General features: G+C 47.1%; 1 protein-coding gene across 1 annotated transcript in view; it reads right to left on the minus strand.

Moving 5' to 3' along the window:
- TMPRSS6 (transmembrane serine protease 6) overlaps positions 1-20,423 on the minus strand; it is a 57,617-nt gene extending 37,194 nt beyond the window's left edge. Inside the window, exons 1-5 of the mRNA XM_084809738.1 lie at positions 20,389-20,423; positions 16,466-16,626; positions 14,804-14,946; positions 14,129-14,196; positions 12,533-12,717 (exon numbers count right to left, since the gene is read on the minus strand). Of these exons, the coding sequence (XP_084665864.1) occupies positions 12,533-12,717; positions 14,129-14,196; positions 14,804-14,946; positions 16,466-16,622 (553 nt within the window). The 5' untranslated portion in view covers positions 16,623-16,626; positions 20,389-20,423. The remainder of the gene's footprint in view (positions 1-12,532; positions 12,718-14,128; positions 14,197-14,803; positions 14,947-16,465; positions 16,627-20,388) is intronic.
- Between the last annotated feature and the right edge of the window lie 4,400 nt (positions 20,424-24,823).

A 24,823-nucleotide genomic window follows, 5' to 3' on the forward strand; every position in this document is an offset into this window, starting at 1 on the left:
GCAAAACCTAGATTGATGGTGGCCCTGCTGCAGACTTGTCTTTCTGACTTTGCTCTCAACTCTGGGAAGGACCATAGCTGAGTGGTAGAGCACCTGCTTTGCATGCAGAAGGTCCCAAGATCAATCCCTGGCATCTCTAGGTATGGTGTGATATGCAAGACCTGTGTCTGAAAGCCTGAAGACCTGCCACCAGTCAATGCAGGCAATAAGGAGTTAGATGGACCAATGGTCAGATTTTGTGTAAGGCAGCTTCATACGTTTTAAAGCTAGGAACCAGCAAGCAAGCATGCCGGTATCCCCAACCTGGTACTCTCCAGATCTTTCGACTACAACTCCTGGAATTCTAGATCACTAGCTATGCTGGCTGGGCTGATGGGAGTTGAAGTCCAAAACATCTGGAGAGTACTGGGGATGATGCCTGGTTTATAGTATCTCTGCCCAAGTGTGCCCTGGAACTACATTGTCTATGCATTGCCCCATCTTTCAGCAAGCACTTTCCCCTACCTTTGCCACAACCCCCCTCCTTCCTCTTGCTTATCTATAATCTCACAACTGCGTCAGTTGTTTCTTTGTCTCCCTATGCATCTCTTCTAATAACCTGCCCCTCCACTCTTAAACATTTCCCAATTTGTTTTTTAGCCTGTCCTCGCTAATTAAAATTTTCAATTAAATGCATTCTTGGGGGGGGGGGCGCGGATCTCACTTAGGACACGTCCTGTCAAGAGTTTCCTGCACTGCTACATTTTCTACTGTAACATAAAACAGAATTTGTGGGAAGCAATGCCTGTTAAAAACTGGAATCCACTGGGATTTCCTCCCAACCACCACATAACATTCTTCCATAGGGCCTGTGCCACACATGTTTGGACTGCAGGGTGGTCTAGACAGAACTAGGATTAATGCAGATGCTGCTGTCCATCATGGCTAACACCAAACATGGAGAAACAGTCTGAAGCAATAATAATAATAATGGAGACAACTACAACATGCAGTGTACAGTAAATGTTACCAAAGCTGTGAAAGGAAGGGGGGGGGGGCATTCAAAGGAATGAGTCATTCAGAAGACACTAAAAAATCTAGTGCCCTATTCAGAAATCTCCACTACAAAATATGAAGCGTTCCCACTGAATTTAATAAGAGTATGCTCCATTGAAGACAAGAGGTGGAGAGGGAGAAGGAAGAAAATGGGCCCAGGTGAGTGATGCACAATAGAAGAGATACTGAGCTGTTCTTTAATGCCAGACTGTTTTGACGAGAAATAAAGCAAAGGACAATTAAGGAGGGGGGGGGGAATCGACTGCTTGATATGAATAGAGTGAAAAGAAAAAAAAAGGAAAAATGCACTTAGATATAAGACAATAGAAACAAACAAGTTGAGAGAACCGTTTGTGCACCTTAGGGGTGCTTTCAGACTAGAACCCTTTAATCCTCCCCAATCATTGTTCTTGTGTAAAGAGCTGGAAGCGTAATTGTGGTCCTATGCTGCACCCAGTCTTGTGCTTTATCCAATTGCTACCTCCAGCCTTCAACAAATCCTCACCAACAGGCCAGGGGTGAGGAAGTCTTTGATCTTGGCCAGCAAGAATGCTCAGGGATGGAGACTGCATTACACTAGCTAAATTTAGCTGCCAAAAAAACCTGGAGTAGATTTGTGGAAGAGAGTTTGTGTTCTCTAGTTCTGAATAGCATTGGCAAGGGGTTCTTCCCTTTCTCCTTCCTTCCCTTACTGGGAACAATGTAGATTTGATTGAGGGCTCAGGGTGGTGGTGGTGATGGACTTGTTGAAACATCTTCAGTCTCTGTCTGGTCCTGCTCAGTTTGTTGCTCTCCTTCTCCACATGCAAGGTGGCTTCCCCCACATTGTCTTTTGCTCCTCTCCAACTCCGCACTATCATTCTCCTGGAGCACTCCAACCCTCATCCTGAGAATATATTCCTTCCAAATTCCTCTTTGTCAACAAACTTCTGTGCTGCCTCATTGTAGGGATGGCGGAGAATTTCTGAGAATTTCTCCACGAATTTCGGTGAGGCCGAATGCCAATGCATTCGGCCCCCCGAAATTGGCGGTGAAATTCTCCACCCCCCCGCCCCCCCGGGATGGGACTTACCTCCTGCAAATGTCCCTCTCGGTGGCGGGTCCCAGCGGCGGTTCGGCGGCGGTTCGGCGGGGGCGGGGGCAGCGGCTGGTCTTCTGACCAGCTGCTGCTGCCACCATTACAAAATAAAATAAAACAAACAAACAAACCCGTGATAGGCTACTTAACAATTAATGTAGCCTATCACGGCTAGATTTCCAAAGTCAGCCGTGATAGGCTACATTAATCATCACGTAGCCTATCACGGGTGACTTTGGAAAAAACAAAAAAAAGCGCATACGCAAATGGCGGCGGCCCATGGGCGCCGCCATTTGCATTCCTTATTTTGGCACGTCTAGTCTACGTAAAGATTTACGTAGACTACGGCGAAAATAAGGGAATGCTATTTGCGTTGCCCTTATTTTTGCCGTAGTCTACGTAAAGCTTTACGTAGACTAGACGTGCCAAAATAAGGAATGCAAATGGTGGCGCCCATGGGCCGCCGCCATTTGCGTACGCGTTTTTTTTTTCCCCAAAGTCACCCGTGATAGGCTACGTGACGATTTATGTAGCCTATCACGGCTCACTTTGGAAATCTAGCTGTGATAGGCTACGTAAATCGTTACGTAGCCTATCACGTTTTTTTTTTTTTCTTTTCACTTTTTGTTTCACGGCCGGGGAGATGGGGCATTTCTCCCCAGCCTGAATTTCGGCCGGGCGAGGCGGGGTGCCTCCCCCCCCCGGCCTGAATTTTGGCTGGGTGAGGCGGGACACCTCCCCCCTTCGCCTGAACTTCGGGGGGAGAAGTGAAGCGCCTCCCCTACACCGCGAAGCCAAGCTGCGAAAAGCTAAGTGACTTTCGTACATCCCTAACTGTGGGTAGTTTTTTTTTAAGAACAAGAAAGGCTTGCTTTGTAATTGACTGACTTAGCACTGCCAGCCAACTTTAAAGCTCAGTCATTTGGTGCCTGCTTCCTTCCCTCAGCTTCTCCACGTCTGCAGTCTTCTCCTAACCCAGCCCCACTTGCAACTGGCTTCATTCTCTCTCACTCCCACTTTCTACACCAGCAGTAGGTGGGGACCACAAACCTTTGCACTCCCCTTGTTTTGGTCTTCTGGAGGCTGACTAGAAAAGAAACAAAGAAAGACTAGGTTGTAAAAGGGAGCTGCCGCAGGGAAGGAAAAAAAATCTGGAGTGGATTTCTTTTGGGAGAAAGGAAAAGACAGTCTTTCCAAGCATTTTAGCCCTGGATTTGAAACAAGATGCTTGCTGTGCTGTGGCTTGCCAGGGAAGTGGGTGCAATGTTTAATTTTCAGAAAAAGACCTGCTGGTAATTCAGGCTTATGGGGAACAATGCTGTCTGTGCTATTAGCCCTTCTCCATAATTCTGTAGGAGGATGTAGAGGAAAACCACTGGAAGACTATTGTATATCGAGGAGATAGCGATGGTGTGCCACAGTTGTTCCTTCTATTCCCATGTCTCCTGGAAGACCTTAAAACTTAGGCCTCCTTAAGGCCTTTGGTATGAAATTCAGTTTTCAGAGTTGGTTGTAGGTGGGGATGGCATGGCCTTGGAATGCAGGAGGATGACATGAACGATGGTACAGCCTTGGAATGTGGGAGGGTACCATCTGACTATTGTCCACTCGCTTTGCCCAATCTTTTGAGTGGTTCAGATATGACATACATCAACAGGGGGCTTAAGCACAACAGGTGTGATTAATTAAGGTGCTGTCCTAAGCGGCACATAGCACTCAAGAGATTAAGGTATAAAAAAGCCCCGCAGTTTTGCCCAGGGGAGCTTCTATGCAGACCTGACTGGAAAGGTGCTGCATATCGGCCGTAGACTGGGGTCTCCTCATTGTCATCCCTGGGGCTCCTGACAACTGATTGAGGACAGCTTGCTTGGTATTGTATATTCTTCTTGATACCCTTTTGCCTGCTTTAAATAAAATCCTTTGACTTCAGCTCACTTGTGTGCTTATTGCTCCTGAATCCAAAAAGAACCCTTGCCTTTGGCAAGACATAGGGACAGGCTGTCACTTGGGTAGAAAGGGGATGACCCTCTGCATGTGTTCAGACAGAGGCACTTTTACTGTATTCTTGCTGGCTAGTAGGAATAATTTTTGGCTACTGGCCCAGACATAAATTGTGGTCCCCAGGCAATCTCACAATGTGCCTTCCCCATAGCAAAGGGAAAACTGAGTGGGCCTTGAGGACTGCCAACCTTACAGTGAGATCCTAAGTATGTTTATTCAGAAGTAAGTCCCATTCTGTTTGAACGGACTTACATATTAGAAAGTGTGCTACTGCTGGACCAAAGTATTCACCCCAGGCAAATTTCAGAGGATGGGGGTAGGGCAAAAACAATGCAGTTGTAAGGCTTTTTTGTTGTTTAAAAGAAAGGAAGGAAGAAAGAAAGAGGGAGCCTTGGTCAACTCTTCTTTAAAGATGACCCCCCAACAAAATTATTAAATACTCACCAAGTATCCCCCCCCACACACACAACAAAATGACACACATACACTGTTGACAAACAGTCCTGCAAAGGTGTGTGTGCATATTGAGCACACCTTTACTTAGAATTGTAGGCAATGACGGCCTTTCCTTTGATGTGGCTTAAAGAAGCTCTTGCTTCTCCCAAAATGGTGAAGCTGGCTCTTTAACTAATCATTCCCTGAAATGGTTTCCTCTTGCTGTCATTCTTCTTCTTTTTTTACTTTGATTTGACTGAGTACTTAGGGTTTAGTGATTAATTAGATGAACTATAAGTACGCACTATAGTATTAATATTTCAAAGAATAAAATGAAGTAAATGCGAAAATGCATTATAGTAGAATTATAATAATTGATAAGGAAAATCCCACTTTGCAAGGGCGGTAACTAGAAAGAAAATGATAAAGGTGTGCTCAGTTGCAGAAATGAAGAGATGTGGCAGTAGGGCTTGACCGACCAAAATATCAATGCACCCATCAAAAATTACCCCTTTCAAAAAAGATGAAACAGTAGTGCTACGGTGATCTCCACAGGCAGGGATTCTGCTTCTGTTCCACTCTTTTGGGGAAAAAAGTCAGAAAATGAGCTCTCAGACAAAGTGGATGCAGCATGGAGAAAACACAGAACAATTATTTGATGATGACATTATATAGATGCCAAATAAAAGCAAGTCAATGAAGAGTAGCTATTCCAAAGTTTTTAAAGAACGCAGTGTGGAAGCACCAGTGGAGGCTGGTGGCTTCGATTTCAGCGAGGCTGTGAATAAATTCCAGATATCAATCGGAACCAGCCAGAACTCTAAAGTAGCTATCTAAGGTGCTAAAACTATTTTTGGGGATATGGTTCAGCACCTTGGATAGCTCCTTTAGAGTTCTGGCTGATTCTGACTGAAAACCAGAATGGATTCATGACCCCACCAAAATTGAAGCCACCAGCCTCCATTGGGAAACATCCTAGGGCATGCTTAGTCTACCCATGGCAGTACTAGGGGTCCTCTGAGCTAAGTCTTCTGCACCATGCATCCACATTCTGCATGAAGAAATGCTTATTCCTGCAACCTCTGTGCATTAGGCAAATTAAACATATTTCCATGCATTTGCTTATTTTCTATGTATTAGTCTGCTGGTCAAGGACTGAGGAAAAGAGATTTATATGGCACTGTAGCCCTTATTTGCACCTTTGCTTGAATACTGGAACACTGATGAAGAACTCCCAGCTTCAACAATTTTGCCAGATGTTGTTGTTGAAAAATATCTTTTTGGCCAGTAGGGCTATAAACATGTTTTTTAAAATGAGGAAATGCTGAGATTCTTGGGAGAATTCCATGTGCCAAACAAAATATTGTGCTTTTTGGGTGCTTGCACAGAGCCCTAACCTAGACTAACCAGATGCAAAGGCAGAGGTAGGGCTCCTGTACCTTTAATAAAGCCTTTCCTAACCATGATGCGATGGACTACATAGTTGGCTGGGGGATGCTGGGAGTTGTAGTCCAACACATCTAGAGAGCACCAAGTTGGGGAAAGCAGCTTTATAGTTGGGTAGAAAGGGGAATTCTCAAAGGTGCAGCTTTTCCTGCTCTTGCAGGAGAAGGTATAGCCAGGTGTTGTGTCCTCATTTGTAGCTGGTTCTCTTAAGACCAGAATGGAACGTTACGTATGCCACATGCATGGCTGCCACCAAAAGCAGCAGCCCCTGTGACTCCTTCTCCCAGTTATAAGAATCTGGGTTGATCCAGAATGGCACTCCATATTTCACTGCCTCATTCGTGGGCAGGGTAGGGAAATTGGGAAGGCTGTTTCAGCCAATTTTTCCGGCGTGAGGTAAATTCAGATAGGGGCAAAGCTCACCTCTGCCACCATGAACACCTCCTAGTGGCCATCCCTCCCCACTTCCCTGATTGACACTACATCACCACGCTCTGGGGGCTTTTGGGTAAAATGGCAGCCGCAAGCCACTAGAAGAGGTGCTCCAGCAGGAGAGAGTGCCACGGGATTTTGCCCCCATCCACCCATCCCCACCCCTACCCCTGAAATTTGCTGTGGAATTTCAGCCCACATTTCACCCTACCCGCAGCCCAAAATTCAAGCCAAAAATCACTTGAGAACCTTTGGCTCACCACTGTCCACAGCACACCAACTGACCATATCACGTTGCGGATTTTCCTACCTCTGCAAGCAGGGTCAGCATCAAGGGTAGGCATGGTTGGGCCCTTGCCAAGGGCCTGCACCCCAGAAGGGGCCCACTGGCAAGAGTCCCCTGGAATCCCCAATTCACCACTGCAATCTGCTTGTTCACCTGCTTCCGTCTCTGGCCCAGACAATGGTGGTGGCGAGAAGGAGGACCAGTAGATGCCATTGCCCACTTGCTCTCTGGCTGTTCAACAAGCAAGCAGCAGCAATGATGAGAAAGAGGATGACGAGCGAGAGCTGCTGGTGACTAGGGTGGCGAGAAGGAAGACTCATTGAGGGAGGGGCCCACTAAGGCTGTCTTGCTCAAGGGCCCTCCAAAACCTGGAACTGGCACTACCTGCAAGTGGCAGCTGATGAAGAAGACTGGGAATGGGGGGAACTTGCAACAAATGGTGCAGTGCCGTACAATTTATATTATCAAGGGAGCCAGGAGGCAAAGAAGAAGCTGCTGCTGCTTTTGGCAGGAGCTGTGTCCTTGCCCTAATATCTGGCCCATGCCTACCCCGGACTGTTTTTAACTCTGCAGAAATCCTTGCTTGGTTTGGAACGTGTGTGCTGAGTATGTATTCCTCAGAAGCAACCTCCATCAGCAGCCACCATATATGGTTAGAAATTATTCAGAAGCTAGTCAGGTTTTTTTTTTTTTAAAGATATGTGTATTCCTGATTTTAAAAATTCAAAACAACATAAGGAGAGTTAATGCAGGACAAATCCTTCAAGTTAAGAAGCTCTTAAGGCATTAGAAGAATGTGTGATCAAACTGAGTAATACTAAGAAACCTTTTTGTAGAGAGGCTTCCTTGAATTTACAAAAGTCTTTTCAGTTCCCGTTAAATAATGAAATGTGCCTCTCTGCACCTAGTAGGGGAGAAAAGCATTTATTCTCCTCCACATCTTCAATTTATTGTTATTATGATTATTATTTCAGTACTATAAATCTGCACTGCACCAAGCTGATGGACTCAGCATAGTCAGCAAAGGCAAGAAGAAATCAAAGAGTGCCGGATGGGCAGTGGGATGTCAACAGATATTGAGAGAAGAACAACGGAGATTAAAAGGATGAGAAGTTCAACCTTAGACACAAATGACAGTGCAATCCTGTGTGTGTGTGGGTGTGATGAAGTGGCAGAACAAGTACCATTTCTAAAGCCCTGCTGGCTCTCATGCCAGCCAGGGAAAGAAGTGTAGGGGTGGACATTTCAGTTGTTCTTCTGCACAGGACTTTTAATCTTCTGCATGTTTTTTAATCCCCCTCCCCCCATGCTCTAGGCTGGGATGGAGCAGGGACACCCTGGGAGCTCCCCAGGAAACAAAGGGGCCTTGGATCCTCCATCCTTCACATTTATAGTATGAGGATAATACTACTGACCTACTTTACAGGGTTGTTGTAAGGATTACAATAAAATAAAGTTGAGAAGTAATTTGAAAGTGCTATATAAATGCTATCATCACCATAATTATTATTATTATTATTATTATTATTATTATTATCCATGTCCTATAATATCATTGCATGAGAAAAATTAACAAACATGGGTATTCAGACTTTAGCACTGTATTGTCCAAAGAAATCCTGAAACTTAATCTTAATTTTGAGGTTTGACTACTGAAATAGGCTCTGTCTGACATTGGCCCTGAAGGTTGTTCAGAAGCTTTAGCTAACACAATCCATTACAATCACATTGGCTGAGTTAGAATGATCACAGGGAAAAAAGAAGCCACCGTGGCATCTTCTCTCCTCCCCGCACGGCTGCAATTTCCCTAATTAACCGCGATGTGGCACGGGTTATTGTGGTGTCCAAACCCAGCAAGGTGCCCGTGTGGGGGGCACTGGCTTCTAAACCACCCCATTATCCCTACAACATGCCATGGGTTGTGGGGTGATTTAGAAGCCACCCCCACTGTGCACCTTGCTGGGTTCGGACGATACAATAACCTGCGCCATGTTGAAAGTAATTGGGGAAATGGTGGTTGCACGAATGGCATGTGTGGGGCAGGGAAAAGAACCCACAGTGGCTTCTTCTCCCACTGCCCCTGATTTTCTGAACCTGGCCATTGGGACTTAACATTGTGACCATCCGTGTCAGAACATAACTTCTGTCAGTTAGATATGTTGAAATGCGCCCTTCTGCTCTTTGCTAAGTTTGATATGCAAAGTCACACAATAACACACAAATTACTTAGAGCCGAACACCATCACGCAGAATGCCTCATAAATGGGAAAGCTGTAAATAAAAGGTAATGGTTAATGGTAGCTTATTAATACAGAGAGATTTGGGATAGCATATATATTTGGTCTCACTTAGCATTTCCATCCATGACCAGAAAGAGAAATTAAAAACTAGCATTTGTTCACCGACAGTAGCAAACAAGAAAAACATCCGATATATAAAGAGCTAATGAAGCTAGGTGTATGAGTGGGCACAATGTGTCACGATATGATTCTTGGAATAACAGGAGATAGCGGCAAAACGTATGGGATAGCACACACATTTGTGAGCAGGGATTCATAAATACTGGATTGGCTTACTAGCTGGCTATTATTTGTGGTTGCCATCAATCCCCTCTCCTCCTTTGAGTCATCTGGCATGCACAGAGGGCTTGAAAAAGAGGCAGGGTCATCTCACATTTGCATGGGTTGTGGAGAAAGTAAGAAACAGATGGAGTCTCTCCTGCTGCTCGAAAGGAAGTTCAGCTGTTTCATACCTGCTTGGAAATTGCAGTGGAAAGAGACCTACGGAGTGAGTAGGAATCTCTGTGGTGCTGGGTGTCCTGTTCATCGGAAAGCTGGGAGCACTCAGCCCTGGAAAGCTGATGAGTAGATCTATGGATGCCTGTGTATCAGTTTTATATCACTTTAACTGTCATCTGCAAAGAAGTCTCGTCTGGAGCGGATGCTGAGAATTTCCTCTTAGAAATTTCCACCCCAACCCCAACCCCGACACACACACACACACACACACACACACACACACTGAACTACAGTTGCTAGGGTTCTCTGGAAAGAGGGAATCAGTGTTTCACAAGTTAAAGTCAGCAATGTAGATCTACCCTAGAAATGAATGACAGAACTCTCACTGCAAACAGGGTCAAGGTTTCAACGGGCACATCTGGGGAAACATGACAAGGAATGCTATGAGAAGAGGAAGGCAAAACTTCAGATCATGTTGAAAGAGGATGGCGGTGCTTCAAAGTTGATGTTCGGGAACCCTATGTCTATGTCTATGATGTTGTGGGAGTCCGGGGGGGGGGGAGTCTGGTGGACTGCCCCCCGTTCGGCCTCCTGGAGTCCAGTCTGCTTGATTTTGCTTAAATGACCCCTTGATGGCTGCCTTTTGCATAAAAAGCCCCTTTATGTAAAAAGAACAAGCCGCCATTTTGTGCAAAATGACAGCTTGGTAAGAGCACAGGCAGCTGTGTGCCACTTGCTGGGCACCCATGGACTGTCTGGTGGATCACATGATGCAGCAAACAGAGTCGGGTGGCCAGCAGGGATCCATTGAGTGGCACGTGAGGCGGACTTGGGTGAGTTCACCCATTCCTAGTTGATGTACTGCACCCCACAGACTCACATGGACTCTGCCTTCCAAATACACTTACATTTTATTTAAACAAAGCTTTTCCACTGAGCTCTCTCAGGCTGTGGCCCATCTCTCCTCAGGCCGGAAGCAGTACATGTTTCCCTCAACCAGTTCCTGGTTCCTCCCAAGAAGCGCAACCTACTCAGTCTGAATCCAGCACTTTCTTTCTAAAGAGATAATTTTGCTAAATAATGGGCTGTGCAGGGACCCCCTGATCTGACTCGGAAGCCGCTTTGTGGCTTCGGAGGTGGGCCTGATTCGGCTTGGGCTGATTCAGGGCCCCCCCAACCTGATTCAGCCCCGAACAGGAAGCTGGATTCAGATGCTGAACCCCACTTTGGATCCCCCCCATGCCCCTGCACAACCCCCCAGCTCCTTACCTTGCTGCCACCTTCTCCACCGCTGCTGCCGCTGCCACCTCTGCTGCTGCCTTCTCCTTGACGCCTCCTTCTCCTCCTCCGCCGCTGCCACCTCCACCATTGCCTTCTCCGCCGCTGCCTTTGCTGCCTTTTCTGCTGCCTTCTCCGCCTTCTCCTCGCCACTACCGTCTCTGCCGCCGCTGCCGTCGTCACTGCCAAGTCCTGAGGCCTGGGCACACGCTGACTCTTATTGCAGGGAGTCACCATTTTTAAAATGGCAACCTCCTGGAAGTTCCTGGAAGTTGCCATTTTTTAAATGGCAGCTCGCTGCAGTAAGAGTAAGCACGCGTCCAGGCCTCAGGACCTGGCAGCAGCAGCAGTGGTGGCAGCAGCTATGATGGCGGCAGAGGAGGAGGAGAAGGTGGCGGTGATGGGAGCGGCAGAGAAGGCGGCGGTGACAGCAGGGAAGGCGGTGGTGGCGACAAGAGGAGGCGGAAGAGGTTGCGGCGGAGGAGATAGACAGCTCAGGTAAGGACCTGGAGGTGCCAGCGCAGCTGGGCCGGGGGTGCCGAAGCTCCGATGCCACCAAGCACTTCGGAGAGCCCCCGACCCGCTCCAGGTCGCTTCATGCCCCCTCTGCTTTGCCTTGGAAGGGGCTCAAAATGACCTGAAGCAGCCCGCTTCGACTCAGGGTTTGGGCCTTGGACAGAAGCGGTGCACAGCCCTACTAAATAATCTATTTCTGATCCAGCAACCTGTGCATTTCAGAACGGGTCTCCAGTGTGGATTGGTCTCCAGGGTGTTCGAGCATGCATTGTTGTTTTTAATAAAATCTGTACAACTAGCACCCTGAGATGCCCATACCCTGATCTACGCATCAGGGCCCTGTTTGCATCCACTAACAGATGGCTGATTGGATCTGACAGCAAGTTGACCACTTTGGGAGAGACAAGACTGGGTCTACACTTCCTCCTCCTAAAGGTGATCAGCACTGATAGTGCAACCAATCTCTTTGGTGAGGAAGTCTGCATCCTTGCATGCAAAGCTTTGGGAATGGCGATACTGTCTCAAAGTGAGGAAAGGATACTTCTGTTATATAAAGAATGAAATACAGAGTACATCCTCTTTCATCCAAATGGCCCAGGGGGCATCCAAAACAGCGAGATAATCAGATGCTCAGAAAAACAAGGAGTACATACATAATTTCCCAACTCAGGCCAATGGGATTTTGACATGTTATTTTTGGCTGGATCATGCTGCATGTCTACTACTGTTTTTAGCACATGTAATCTACCATCTTTTTAACAAGTTGCTTTGCTTTAAAAAAAATCAGATGTTTTGCAGTGTGGTTTCTCTAGGAAAGAATCATAACTCATCAGCAGTCATTTCTTTACAAGATAGAAATATTACATCTTTTTCTTCTTGTCAGCATGTAATTACCTTAATATTTTCCTGCTTTTTTCTGCTCACAGACACACCCATTCTGCCCTACATAACTGCATTTTGTCCCTTCCTTCTTTCCCTAATATGAAGCGATAATCCAGTAACAGGTACTGTCAATCTGTGTAGGCCTCATTGGCCCTTCTTTCTTGGGGATGATGGGCTGGATCCAATGGTGCTGTTCCACCAGTGGAAAGGAAACTGCTGGTGGAACAGATTTCCCCTCCCCCCTGAAGCCCCCTGCTGCATATACCCCAAATCTGTTCCAGATGGTTGAGGGATGCATGGGGGAATTCAGGGGAAAGAGAGGATGAGGAAGTCCTATTGCACAAGTGGACTTCTGCTTGTGCAACATTGGATCCCACAAATTGCACATATATAGTTATTACTTACCTAGCAAAACCAAGGAGCCTGGGTCAACCTTGTATTCTGTCTGATACGAAAGGCGTCCTGTCCTATTGATGCTGGTAAACAACTCTTTATAGAGTGTGATATTCACTTTCTCTGCAGTCATCTCCTCATGCTGGCTTTTTGGGACTTGAAGGGTGAACCAGAAGAAGCACGTCAGAGATCCCTCCCTAGCAGGGAGAAAATAATCATATTTACCACCTCTCTTCATTTTCTTTTATACAGGATGGAACTGGTACAGGAACTAGCTAAAACATTTTTGACTGTAAGGTATAATAACCCAAAGTCACAGTCAAAATACATGGAAGGCAAGTATGGAGGATTCCTCAGTCTTTTAAGATGAAGAACATGCTGCAACTTGTAGGAGTGGGCAGTCTTCAGGCTTACAGAATCTACTTTGGTTTTTACTTCAACATCAAGATCCCCCAGCCAGATTAATAGCTCAAACAGGGGTATAGCTGGATGTAAATGGTGGCTTAGGCAGAACCAATTACCTCCTGCACTGCCATGAGCCACACATTGATCCAGTTCACATGATCACTGCAGCCTACTGCATGCCAGGTGACATTTGCATGTTCAACCCATGACCATGGCTTGTCGTGTTGTGTGAACCTGGAGAGGGTGGGTTGTTGCCATGGTTAATAAACCACCCACAACCCTAAAACAGCTTGTGGGTTGCAGGTGGTTTGTTAATCATGCCAACAACCCACCCTCGCTGGGTTCACACAACATGACAAGCCTTAGTCATGGCTTGAATATGCCAAATGACTGCCTGCATGCGCTGCTAAGCCCCGGGGTTTGCACATTACGCTGCTAATTAACCCACCATGGCTTAGCGTAATGTGCAAACCAGCCCCTTGGAAAAACTTGCATATGCAAGTGCAAATCTGAGTTACTATGGATTAGGAATTCTATATAAAACTCTAAAACCAACCAGCAGAACTGTACAAAGGCTGGATCAAAGGCAACTAATTAATACTCCTATTTTACAGATGAGGAACACTAAGGATGAGAGATAAATGATGAAGAAAAGGTCAGTCATACCAGGGATGTTTTTAAAGTTTTCAAATTTAGTTTTGACTGTTCAGCTATTGGGAATCAGAAACCTTGCAGATCTACTTCAAATCACCCAGAGATCCACCAGTATATCCTGATCTACCTTCTGCCCACCCTTCTGCCAATTTCTTTAAAGACACTAATGTCTTCCTCCACCCACCCCCATTTATACTCTAGAGTAGGTGCAGGGATGCCAGTCTGAATCAGGTTGCTAGCATGGCAGATAGGGAAAATTTAACTCTTTTCCATGCTATAGGCGCAATCACTATTTTTGCACTGGAAAATGCAGGTGTGTCCCCCGCCCCAATAAGGATAGGGCCCATCGTGTGTGTGTGTGTGTGTGTGTGTGTGTGTGTGTGAGAAAGCCTCCCTACCTCACCCCACCCCATCCCATTCTAGCATCTGGATTGGGCCTCCTACGCATACTCTGGAGTGTAAATGAAACAATACAGCTGTTGGACATTACTTTAATGTCGGTTTGGACCCTACGATAATGTGCAAATGGGCTAAAAATGCTTCACTCACCCAAAGGCATAGACCGTACTGGAGTTGTAGTAAGGAGCCAGGTCAGTGGCATGAATAAGATCTTTCAGCTGTAAAGAAAATATTGTCAAATAACACCAGGTTCTCATTACCAGGCAATGTTATTGCCACAAAGCAACACCCCTCTCCCTCTGGAACAAAACAATTCACCTCTCATTCGATGTGAATCATCCAATTCCGATGAAGATTGCCACTTTATTTTTTAACTGTTCCTGCACCATCATCCACAGCTGGATATGCAGAAGTTTAGTGGGCAAGGCTTTTCTTGCTGGGGAAATTCAATAATGGGCTACAGGAAGGAGTCACCTCCTTAACTTCTATGTGTCAAACCGCTGGTGGTATAGTTAGGTAATTTTAGGTAACCCTGGATGTAATGGTCTTATGAGGGAACCCCTTTTTAGATGATAATGTGTATAACTTCATTGACTGCCTGGCTGCTTGGCTGCATCTGGGGACCCTCCTGCTTGTTCTGCTGAGTGGAGCCCTGCACCTCTGCCCCAAAGTCCTACCCTGATGGTGCCACTGAATGTTGCTGTGAGAGGCACTGGAGAAGGGCTAGTAAAAAAAGCCCGTACTCACTAAGCTGCCTAATCCCCCCCATCCCAATTCATAAAGCTGCAACTTTATGGTGCGCCCCACCATCTTCTTTGGACCCACCATCTTCTTCATCTTTGCTGTCTCTGTCCAGAAGGCTCTGGACTCCATACGCCCATGATCCAGGGAATACTGTCGATTGAGGATCTTCAGGCTGCCGGAGTAGAAATGCAGGAGGGTTGACTCTAGATGCCGTGGTCTGTAGTCTGTCACAAGGAGGCATACTGATTAGTTCCATATAGTGGAGGAATAAAGCTTTTACCAATAGGGAAGCCATGGGGATGTACATATTGTGTAAAATCCTCTCCGGCTGTGTTTTGCGGATGGTCAGGCGCCTTTTGTTCCATTGTCCTTTCACACATGGATGCGATTCCCCCCCCCGCCCCCCGTTGTGTGGAAAAACATGCAAATAATTCCTAAGAGGGTTCACAACAATTTACCTTAGTATGTAACATTTAGTGTACTGTCTCCCATTCCAGTCAACTTTTCCCCACGTATATTCACCAGTCTCAGCAGAAACGTGTGTATTTAACTATGAATAAATATGCGTACATTTCAGGAAAGTTTAAAAAAAGATCCGAAAGTCCACGGACTCTGCACAGCCTGAGGAGGTCAGTCCACAGGTGGGATTCTTAGAAATCTGAGCTTATTTCAGTCCATCTCGAATTTCTCCAGCATCCCTAGGTAGCCAGGTACCCTGCTTTACAGAGGACAGCCCTCTATTTTGGAGAGCTGGCAGAGGACAATCCTCTATCTGAAGGTGTCCTGTATTTGATGGGCTGCCCAGTCCAAGTCTGGCCTAAAGTGAGAGAACCATAAGGAGGGAGAGCCGGCAGGAGCCTTGAAGTTGCCTGGATGGCAGACTGAGCAGCAGGCCCACAGGTCATCTGCTAACTCTTCTCCAATATCATGAGATGATGCCTTGGATTTCTACTTGAATTATAGCTATAATTAGGGATGTCAGAGAAATCTGCAACAGAATCAAATGAGTTCAGATTTCTATGAATCTGACCCCTGGACCCCACAGTGGACTGTCTTTTCCCACGTTACACGGATTCTGCAGAATTGCAGACCATTTTTTTATTATTATTTGTTGGAATTTTATGCAAATGTAGAAACAGAAAAATACTGAAACTAAAAAAAAACTGGCTGAAAATGCGCATTTTGGGGGGGATTTTTGCATTTTTGTGAGTGCGAATGTGCACACATGAAAATTTGCGCAAATTTGGGAAATGGGAAAAAATCCAGTTCTGACAACGAGCAGATGATGGAACGAAAGGCACCTGACAATCTGCAAAATGCAGATGGATTATAACATCCCTAGTTATCATTTCTAATTTTGCCCCTAGACATATAAATTAGCATGTGCAAATATTACGCAGACTGGTGCCCTGTTTTAGGCTGATGCAATTCCTCTTTTTTGGCAATCTGGAAGTGGCCACCCTAGCAGCAGGTTCTCCCTCAAACCACTTTAATTTGGAGATATGCTGAAACAACCAGTCAATTGTTTCACAACCCAGCCACATCAAACAGGAGTCAACTTCACCACCACCACATTGACTGTGAGCTGAAAACAGTCGCGTGACTTGGCCCTGTGCCAGACCAGGTACAGCTGTGTCAAGTCAACCCATCTTTTGGGGATATTTGAACTGATCTCCTTCCCCCACAGTGCTGCATCTGCAGCAACCAGCATAAAGGAGAGCAACAAAAGTTTGTAATTGTTACCTAAGAAATACCATGTTATTGCTCCAGCTCCACCCAACAGCACCAAGACTATCCAAAGTGGGATGTAGCGTTGGCAGTTATGAAGTCTGCTCTTCCGTCTGTCTTGAGGCTGTTCCACTGAATCTTCCTCCTGCTCCTCTCCCTCCATCACGGGCATCTTGCTGAGCAGCAAAGCAAGGATCAGACACAATGATTTACAGCTGAGGTGCAGCGTGACCAGACTGAGAGCACAGAGTAGGAAGCTGCACATCCCATCCCATCAGGCCTGCGCACATACTAAATACTTCCTTTCAAGGAGAAAGGGGAGTGAGCACCAGTTCCCTGGCTAGAGCTCTAGAACGTTCTGAAACTAGTTCAGTGCATCATGTGAGGCTTCACAGAGACCATGAAGAAGAACTATCCATAAGCCTCTTTCTTCTAAAAGCATAACGAAGGCTGCAATCCTATGCACACTTATCTGGGAGTAAGCTGCATTCAGTGCAGCCAGACTTACTTCTGAGTAAATATACATTGGATTGGGCTACTGGCTGAATTCATGCAATTCTTTTGGATAATTTTCACAGTCATTTGATATGGTGATTTACATAATATTTAAATTACATCCTGCCAGAGGATCAAAAAATTAACCTTTCACAGCATGCGATTAATTATGTATTTGGCCATGTAGGGCTGTATTCAGAAAGAAGCTCATTAGAGGAAAATAACAGGAACATTGCCTTGTGGGGAAATTTCTCTAACCAAAATGGTTATATAAAGTTACCATAAAGCAAAACACAGATACCACTGTTCATCTGGCAATGGTTGTGCTTGGCCTTGGCCTGAAGGAATGCACCCCCCCCCCCACCACCACTACAAAAGGAAGTTAACAGGGGTTTGCATCTTCTCAGAAAGAAAGAATGAATTATCCTTCCTCCTTGGGTCCCTGTGTGACCAACTAACAAGATAAGAGTATTCGACACCATGCATACTAATGCGCATACAGTAGTGACTGGGAAGAGCATCACTCCCTATAGCATCAAGCTTGGCTGGTGAGTGCCAACAGCATTGTAGCCAAGGTAGAGCTAGTGACAAACATGAGGGAGGAATTAGCATGCTTGGTGAACCCCAAGGGTATCAGAATTACAAAAAATATATATTTAGGAATAAAAAGGGAGGAAGCCATGACAAAACAGTGCCATGAGGATTCTGCATGTTCAGTAGTCACATTCTGGAAGCAGGCATAGTTAGCTGGCTGAAACACCAAATGGGAGCACTGCTCATGAGAACATTTTGTTGCAGGCCCCACTTGTAGATTACTCTCCCACTTCATAGAACAATCAGAATGGCCACTGGTTATATAGCACTCTGACTTCTTTCTTTCCATTTCATTCTTTCCAATAGCATAAAGTTGCTTGGTTTTAATGCTGTAACAAAATCAGAAGGGGAGGGGTCAGAATGTGGGTCTTTCCTATCTTATAAAAAGTTGTGCAAAAACACCCGCTTGGGAATATGCATGAATCTCATGGCCTGGTCCATTTATGAAGAGCAATGGAGGCTCGTGGCTCCAATGTCAGTGGGGCAGTAAATCCACTCCAGGTTTCAGCCAGAACTCTCAAGGAGCTATCCAAGATCTTTCACACCTTGAATAGCTCCTTTAGTCAGTGTTCTGACAGGTTGTGACTGAAATCCGGAGCAGATTGACAGCCCCGCTGATGTCGGAGCTGTCAGCCTCCACTGTGTCCAGCCTTCTCTTGAAAGGGGCAAATGCAGCTGGCATGTAAATAACTATTTTGTATCAAATCAGATGGGGGGCAGGGTCATCTGGCCCTCCATTGTCATTCCTGAATGGCACTGGATCTTACTCTCAAGCTACATGGTGGGAGATTTACGACTGGATCCCCCCAACATGTTCTTAAAAGTGTCAGACTCCACTGATGAGGAGACAACACACACAGTCGTCCAGCCGTCAAGTTCATGGATCCCTCTTCCACAGAAAGGCAATAGTTCTGTATTATAGTATGGTTTGATAATAAGTATTTCAAAACTAAGAGACACTGGAGACCAGAGACGGGCAATCTGGTACTCAAGACTTTTTGGAGTACCTGATTGTGTGTGAGTCTACCGGAATACATTTGAGAAGATGAGAAGAGTAGAACAGGTGACTCCTTGGGCATTCAACAACAACAACAAAAGAGTTGTGTTTTGGCACAAATAAGTGACTTACTGTTAAAAATTGCAACAATTAATTTTTTAAAAAATGTTAAAAACTTTAAAAACAATGTAAAAACATTAAAAACAATTTAAAAAATTTAAAAACAATTTAAAAACTTTAAAATAGCACCAAAAGCAGGCTGGTTGGGGAATGCTGGAAGATGTAGACATTTTTTTCTGTTTAAACATGCATAGGATTGCCCCCTTAAAATATTAGAAAGCTACGTGGAACAATTAAAAAAAAAAAACTGAACAGAGAAGGAGTCAGCTGAACTTTACGTTGGAGAGAGGTGGGGTGCTGCCACAGAGAAGGCCCTATCCCGTGTACCCACCAATTTAACCTCTTTTGGTGGTGGGACTTGTGGAAGGGCATCTGAAGAAGATCTTAAACTATGGGCAGATTCCTATGGGTGGATGTGGTCTTTCAGATGTTCTGGCCCCAAGCTGTTTAGGACTTTATATATAAGCACCAGCACCATGAACTGGGTCTGGAGTGCAGTTGATACAAGACTGGTGTGTCAACAAAGTGTCCACCAGAACACAAGCTGGCTGCTCCAGTTTGCACTAGCTGCAGTTTTTAAACCCTCTTGAAGGGCAGCCCCATAGAGAGAATGCTGCAACAGTCTGGTTGAGAGGTGATTAAGGCAAGGATCACTGAGGTCATATCTGCCTTCTCCAGGAAGGGATGCAACTGGTGCACCAGTCAACACTGGGCGAAGGCGTTCCTGGCCACAGCAGTTACCTGACCGTCTAGGAGCAAAGCTGGGTCCAGAATCACCCCCAAGCTGTGAACCTGATTGTTCAGAGGGAGCGCCACCCCATCCAGAACAGGCTGTATGTCCAATGTTAGATTAGCTTTTCTATTGACCAACAGTACCTCTGATTTGTCTGGATTGAGCCTCAGCCTGTTAACCTACATCCGGTATATCACTGCATCCATGCAACAATTCAGGACTTGTGCAGCTTCCTTGGCATCGGCTGACAAAGAGAAATGGAGCTGGCTATCATCAGCATAGTGATGAGACCCAACTCCATGACTCCGGATGACCTCTCCCAGTGGCTTCATGTAGATGTTTAAAAGCACTGGGAATAAAATAGAACTCTCGGGGACCCCATAAGCCAGAGGCTGTGGGGCCGAGCAGGAATCCCCCAGCAACACCCTCTGAGAGTGCTCAGCCAGGTAAGACTGGAACAGCTGCACATCCCATACTGGTCCAATGCCTCAGAACGATACCATGGATATAATGCCACTGAGAGGTCCAAAAGAACCAAGAGGAATACACTCCCCCTGTCTAGTTCCTGGCATTGGTCATCCACCATTTTGTGGCTTTTCCTGAGGCAGTTAGTTCACTGAATTATATGTGGCAGCCGAAGCAGGGAAATAAGTAACTAAGCAAAAAATCCCTATATACCAAAGAGTGTGAAATAATAAAGCTATAAGCCCACTCCTGAAGCAGCAGTGCAGCCACTCCCTGCAAACACCAGCCACCAACACTTTCCACACACACACACACACCATACCCAGCCAGATTGCATAGGCCTCTATTTTGCCTCTCCAATCAATACCTGATATTTCTTCACACAGGGCTCACACCAGCACATCCAGGAGAAGAGGGTTTGGGCCTTACTATATGGTCACCCAAACCCCAGCAACAGAAATCAGCCCCAAAACCTCCTTCCTCAGTAGAAGCGAGAGGTCAAAGCCCGACGTAATCCCAACGTGACAGACCCACCTTTGAAGCGTTCGTACTGGTGGCCTGGTATGCTCTCATCCAAAATCACTCTCACACATGTCTGCATGTAAATATGGAGCGAGATTTAATATTTACTTAGGCCCAAGGTCTTCCCTGCATTTGGCCGTCCAATGCCGCATTTCTCTTCTTTCGGCCTTTGCCCTGTTCCAGCCCTGCTCAGGAAGCTGTGCTTGCCCCAGGAAAACGATCTCCAGTCACATTCTGCCTAGTGGAGAGTTCTGTGTCCTTCGATAGCTACGCAAGCATAAAAAATGTTTGCCCAGTAAAGAAAAAGGCACCTCCTTACCTATCTGGTATCTTTCATCCCATGGCAAAAATGTAGCAATTCTCTGTGCCAAAGCTGGATGACATTATAGCTTTTGAAATGGAGGAGAACACACTTAGGCTGAAGGACAGCTTGGAGGAGAACAGCCTGTAGTGGAATGGACGATGTAGCGAACAGCCAAGGGAACACACGGCTGGCTTCTCAACCTCCTCCTCCCTCTGGTCCCCCCTCTAGAGGGCTGCCGACTAGTTGCCCAGCAACTTTTCCCTGTCTTAGTTACACCTTATAGTTCCAAGGGGATAAAGCCAAAATCAGACTGAATTGGGAGTGAGGGGGGTGGGGGAACAACAGCCGTGTGCTGGGAATGTGTGTACCTCCATGCTAGAGTTTCTACCATTTTTTCCCCTCTGGAAGAGCTCCTGCACCTTTAACGGCTGAGTAAGAGGCAGAAATTCAATGCATGTCACTCCCACCCAACCCCCAGCATGGAGATTCAGGGACGAGGCTTCCCCTTCTTTAATGTCTGCACTTTACACAGCTGTAAAAGGGGGCAACTCTAAAGCATGCTGGAGGGTGGTCAGTGGATTGGGTAAAGGCGGGGACGCGAGATGGGGAGACTGGGTAGCCACTGACACATTGCCAAGAAGAGGAAATGTATCACCAGAAAAGAGGACAAAAGAGGGCGCAGATTAAATGTGCATGTGCCAATTTGTATGTACAGATGCGAATTTAGAAAGAATTACCATAGTTCAAGTAGCAGTACAATGCATCTCACCATAGAAGGGAAAACTGACTCAGTGAGCTGTGGGCCTGCTCAGTCTGCTCTCCAGGTGATTGCTGTTGGTGGGAGACCTCAGTGTTCTTGCTCTCCCTTCCTATAGTTCTTTATCCTTACACTGGGCAGCCCTTCAAATAGAGGACTGTCCTCTGAAAAGTAGGACACCTGGGGCAGTACCAATGGGATTCCTACACAGAGCTGACCCATTGAAGTGAATGAACCTAGTCTGGGTAGGACAACCATTGGGTACTGCTCATGGCCACCCTGTGTGGAGGTAGTGATGCAATGCCTTCATCAGTGATGGGCGGGCAGAGTGTTATTCATGCAGACCACACTGATAAGCTCAAAGCACCCAGACTATGAAATGCTTAGTCCAGTGAGATTTGCTTGGTCCCCTCCCTCACTTCTTCCCACCTAATGGTGAAACCCCCTGTGTTCTGCTAAGCTTATCTCCCCAATATTAGTTAACATCTATGTGAAGCCGCTGGGGGCTCAGGAAGTTTGGGGTACAGTGTCACCAATATGCGGATGACACGCAACTCTGCCTCTCATTTAAATCCTCGCCAAGGCTGGCTGTAGAAACCCTGTCCAAGCGTCTGCAGTTGGTGAGGGGCTGGATGGAAAGGACTAAGCTGAAACTGAACCCCGACAAAAGTGAAGTACTTTTTGTGGGAGACAAGGGGAGGTCGGGGGATGTCGACCTGGTGTTCAGTGGGGTCCAGCTGGGATTTGAAAACCTGGCTGTTCAGGTGGGCATTTGGGGTGGGTTAGGGTTTTTTAGAGCAATGTTGTTTTGTTCAGTTGATATGTAAGTTTGTTGTATTTCATCTTCTTATTTGTACTGCATGCTGCCTATAGTGGCCAGGTAGCCAGCCAGATGGGTGGCTAATAAATCTAATAAATAAATAAATATGAGCCCTGCTCGGGGCTTTTATCTGCTGTGCCTGTTCTCATTTTCACATAAGGTTGTTTTATTACGGGGATGTTGCATTTTAATAGCTTAAGTTGCTCTGAGTAGCGTGAAACCACAAGAAGGGCGGCGTATATATTTCTAAATAAACAAGGAAGCGAACTTCTGTCCCAGGTTTCCGAGGGCCCTTGGGCAAGACACCCTCAATGGGCCCTTCTCTCTCAGTGGGTCCACCTTCTCACCACCATTGTCACCAGCTCCTCCTCCTCCTCCTCTTTGCCCTCACTGCTCCCACTCGCTTGCTTGACAAGCAGACAGCCAGTGAGCAAGTAGGCAGTGGCATCTACTCCTCCTCCTTCTCACCAGCACCATTTTCGGGGGCCAGAGCAAGAGGCAGGTGAACACGCAGGTTGCAGTGGTGAGGAGGGGGAGCAACTCTAGCTGGCTCTTGTCAGTGGGGCCCTGCAGGGGTGTGAACCCTCAGCAGGTGCCCAACCATGCTGACCCTGGACACCCACTCTGCAACACACACACACACACACACACACAGAGCGGACAGGCTGTGCCTTTTTAGACTTCAGTTTTCCTCAAGACAAAGTTGGGTTTACTTCTTATGGCCCAATATTAGGGGGAGGGAGCAATTGTATGGCCGCCAGACAGCGGCTAGATGGCCATAGGATATCCTGTTTTACTGGAACCGATCTTGGAACCCGCACTCCAAGGTCAGTTCCCGGAGAACCGACCTCCCCCTACTTCTGAACAGAACAGCCCCATCCTCCGCACTCACAACGGGAGAGCGGAGCGGCCGAAATGGGGCGTTCCGGGGGGCTTTCCGGGGCGGGGAGGGCGAAAATGCCTATACGCCTCTACGACACATCCAATGCCTGTGCAGCAGACTCCTCTCCTGCTCTGCCCTCCCATGGCTAGACAGCCGCAATTGGCTGTCTAGCCAAAAATGCAGGGCAGGAGGAGCGCAGAGGGAAAAATCCCCTCTGTGCTTCTCCTGCCCTGCTTTGGATAGGTGGTCACCTCTGAGTTCGGAGGCGGCCACCTATCTGGATAGGATTGCACCTAAAGTTTGTTTCTCATTCCTTCTTTCTGTTTGCTCAATTGAAAGGTGAAGACTGAATAAGGAACTGGGCTCTAACAAGCTTTGCATTCCAAAATAACCTTTGGATCATCTCAGATCATTTAGATAATTGGATAGCTATCCCCTATAAGCTGCTATATGCTGATACTAAGGATGTCAGAGAGTTTCTCCACAAATCTCGGGGAGGCCAAATGCCAGCGCGTTCGGCCCCATGAAATTGGTGGAGAAATGGTCTGCCCCCCTGCCCCCCCCGGGACAGGACTTACCTTGTGCGCATGTCCCTGGCAGTGGCAGCTCCGGCGGTGGTTCGGCGGCGGTTCGATGGCAGTTCGGCGGCGGCGGCCGGTCTTCCGACTAGGGGTGGACGAAAGTCCCTTACCTATCCTCGAAGGATGTTCGCGGTGGGGGGGAGGCGCTTCGCTGCTCCCCCCGCGAAGTTCAGGCCGGGGGGAGGCTTCCCGCCTCGCCCTGGCCGAAATTCAGGTCGGGGGGAGGCTTCCCGCCTTGCCCGGCCGAAATTCAGGCCGGGGAGGAGGCTTCCCGCCTCGCCCGGCCGCGAACGCGGAAGTTTAAAAAAAAAAAAAAACGCCCCCTGATAGGCTAAGTGACGATTAACGTAGCCTATCACGGCTAGATCTGCAAAGTCAGCCGTGATAGGCTACGTCAATCGTCACGTAGCCTATCACGGGTGACTTAAAAAAAAAAAAGCGCGTACGCTAATGGCGGCCCCCATAGGGAGCCGCCATTCACGTTCCTTATTTGGTCGCTGTAGTCTACGTAAATCTTTACGTAGACTACAGCGACCAAATAAGGAACGGGAATGGCGGCTCCCTATGGGGGCCGCCATTATCCGTACGCGCTTTTTTTTTTTTTAAGTCACCCGTGATAGGCTACGTGACGATTGACGTAGCCTATCACGGCTGACTTTGCAGATCTAGCCGTGATAGGCTACGTTAATCGTCACGTAGCCTATCAGGGTTTTTTTTTTTATTGCAATGGCGGTGGCGGCAGCCGGTCGAAAGACCGGCTGCCGCTCCCGCCCCGCTCGAACACCCGCCGAACCGCTGGCCGGACCCGCTGCCGGGAGGGACATTCGGCGAAGGTAAGTCCCGTCCCGGGGGGGGTGCGGGGTGCGGGGGGGTGCGGAGGATTTCTCCCTGAAACTTGTTCGGGGGGCCGAACACGTTGGCGCTCGGCCCCCCGAAGTTTCGGGGAGAAATTCTCCGCCATCCCTACTTCCGACCGGCTGCCACCGCTGCCATTTCCAAATTAAAAAAAACAACAACACGTGATAGGCTACGTAAAGATTTACGTAGCCTATCACGGCTAGATTTTTAAAAAAACACCGTGATAGGCTGCGTAAATGTTTAC

This window comes from Heloderma suspectum, chromosome 7, assembly GCF_057233095.1.
Source record: "Heloderma suspectum isolate Gila_16-S chromosome 7, 16-S_ref, whole genome shotgun sequence".
NCBI classification, from domain to species: domain Eukaryota; kingdom Metazoa; phylum Chordata; class Lepidosauria; order Squamata; family Helodermatidae; genus Heloderma; species Heloderma suspectum.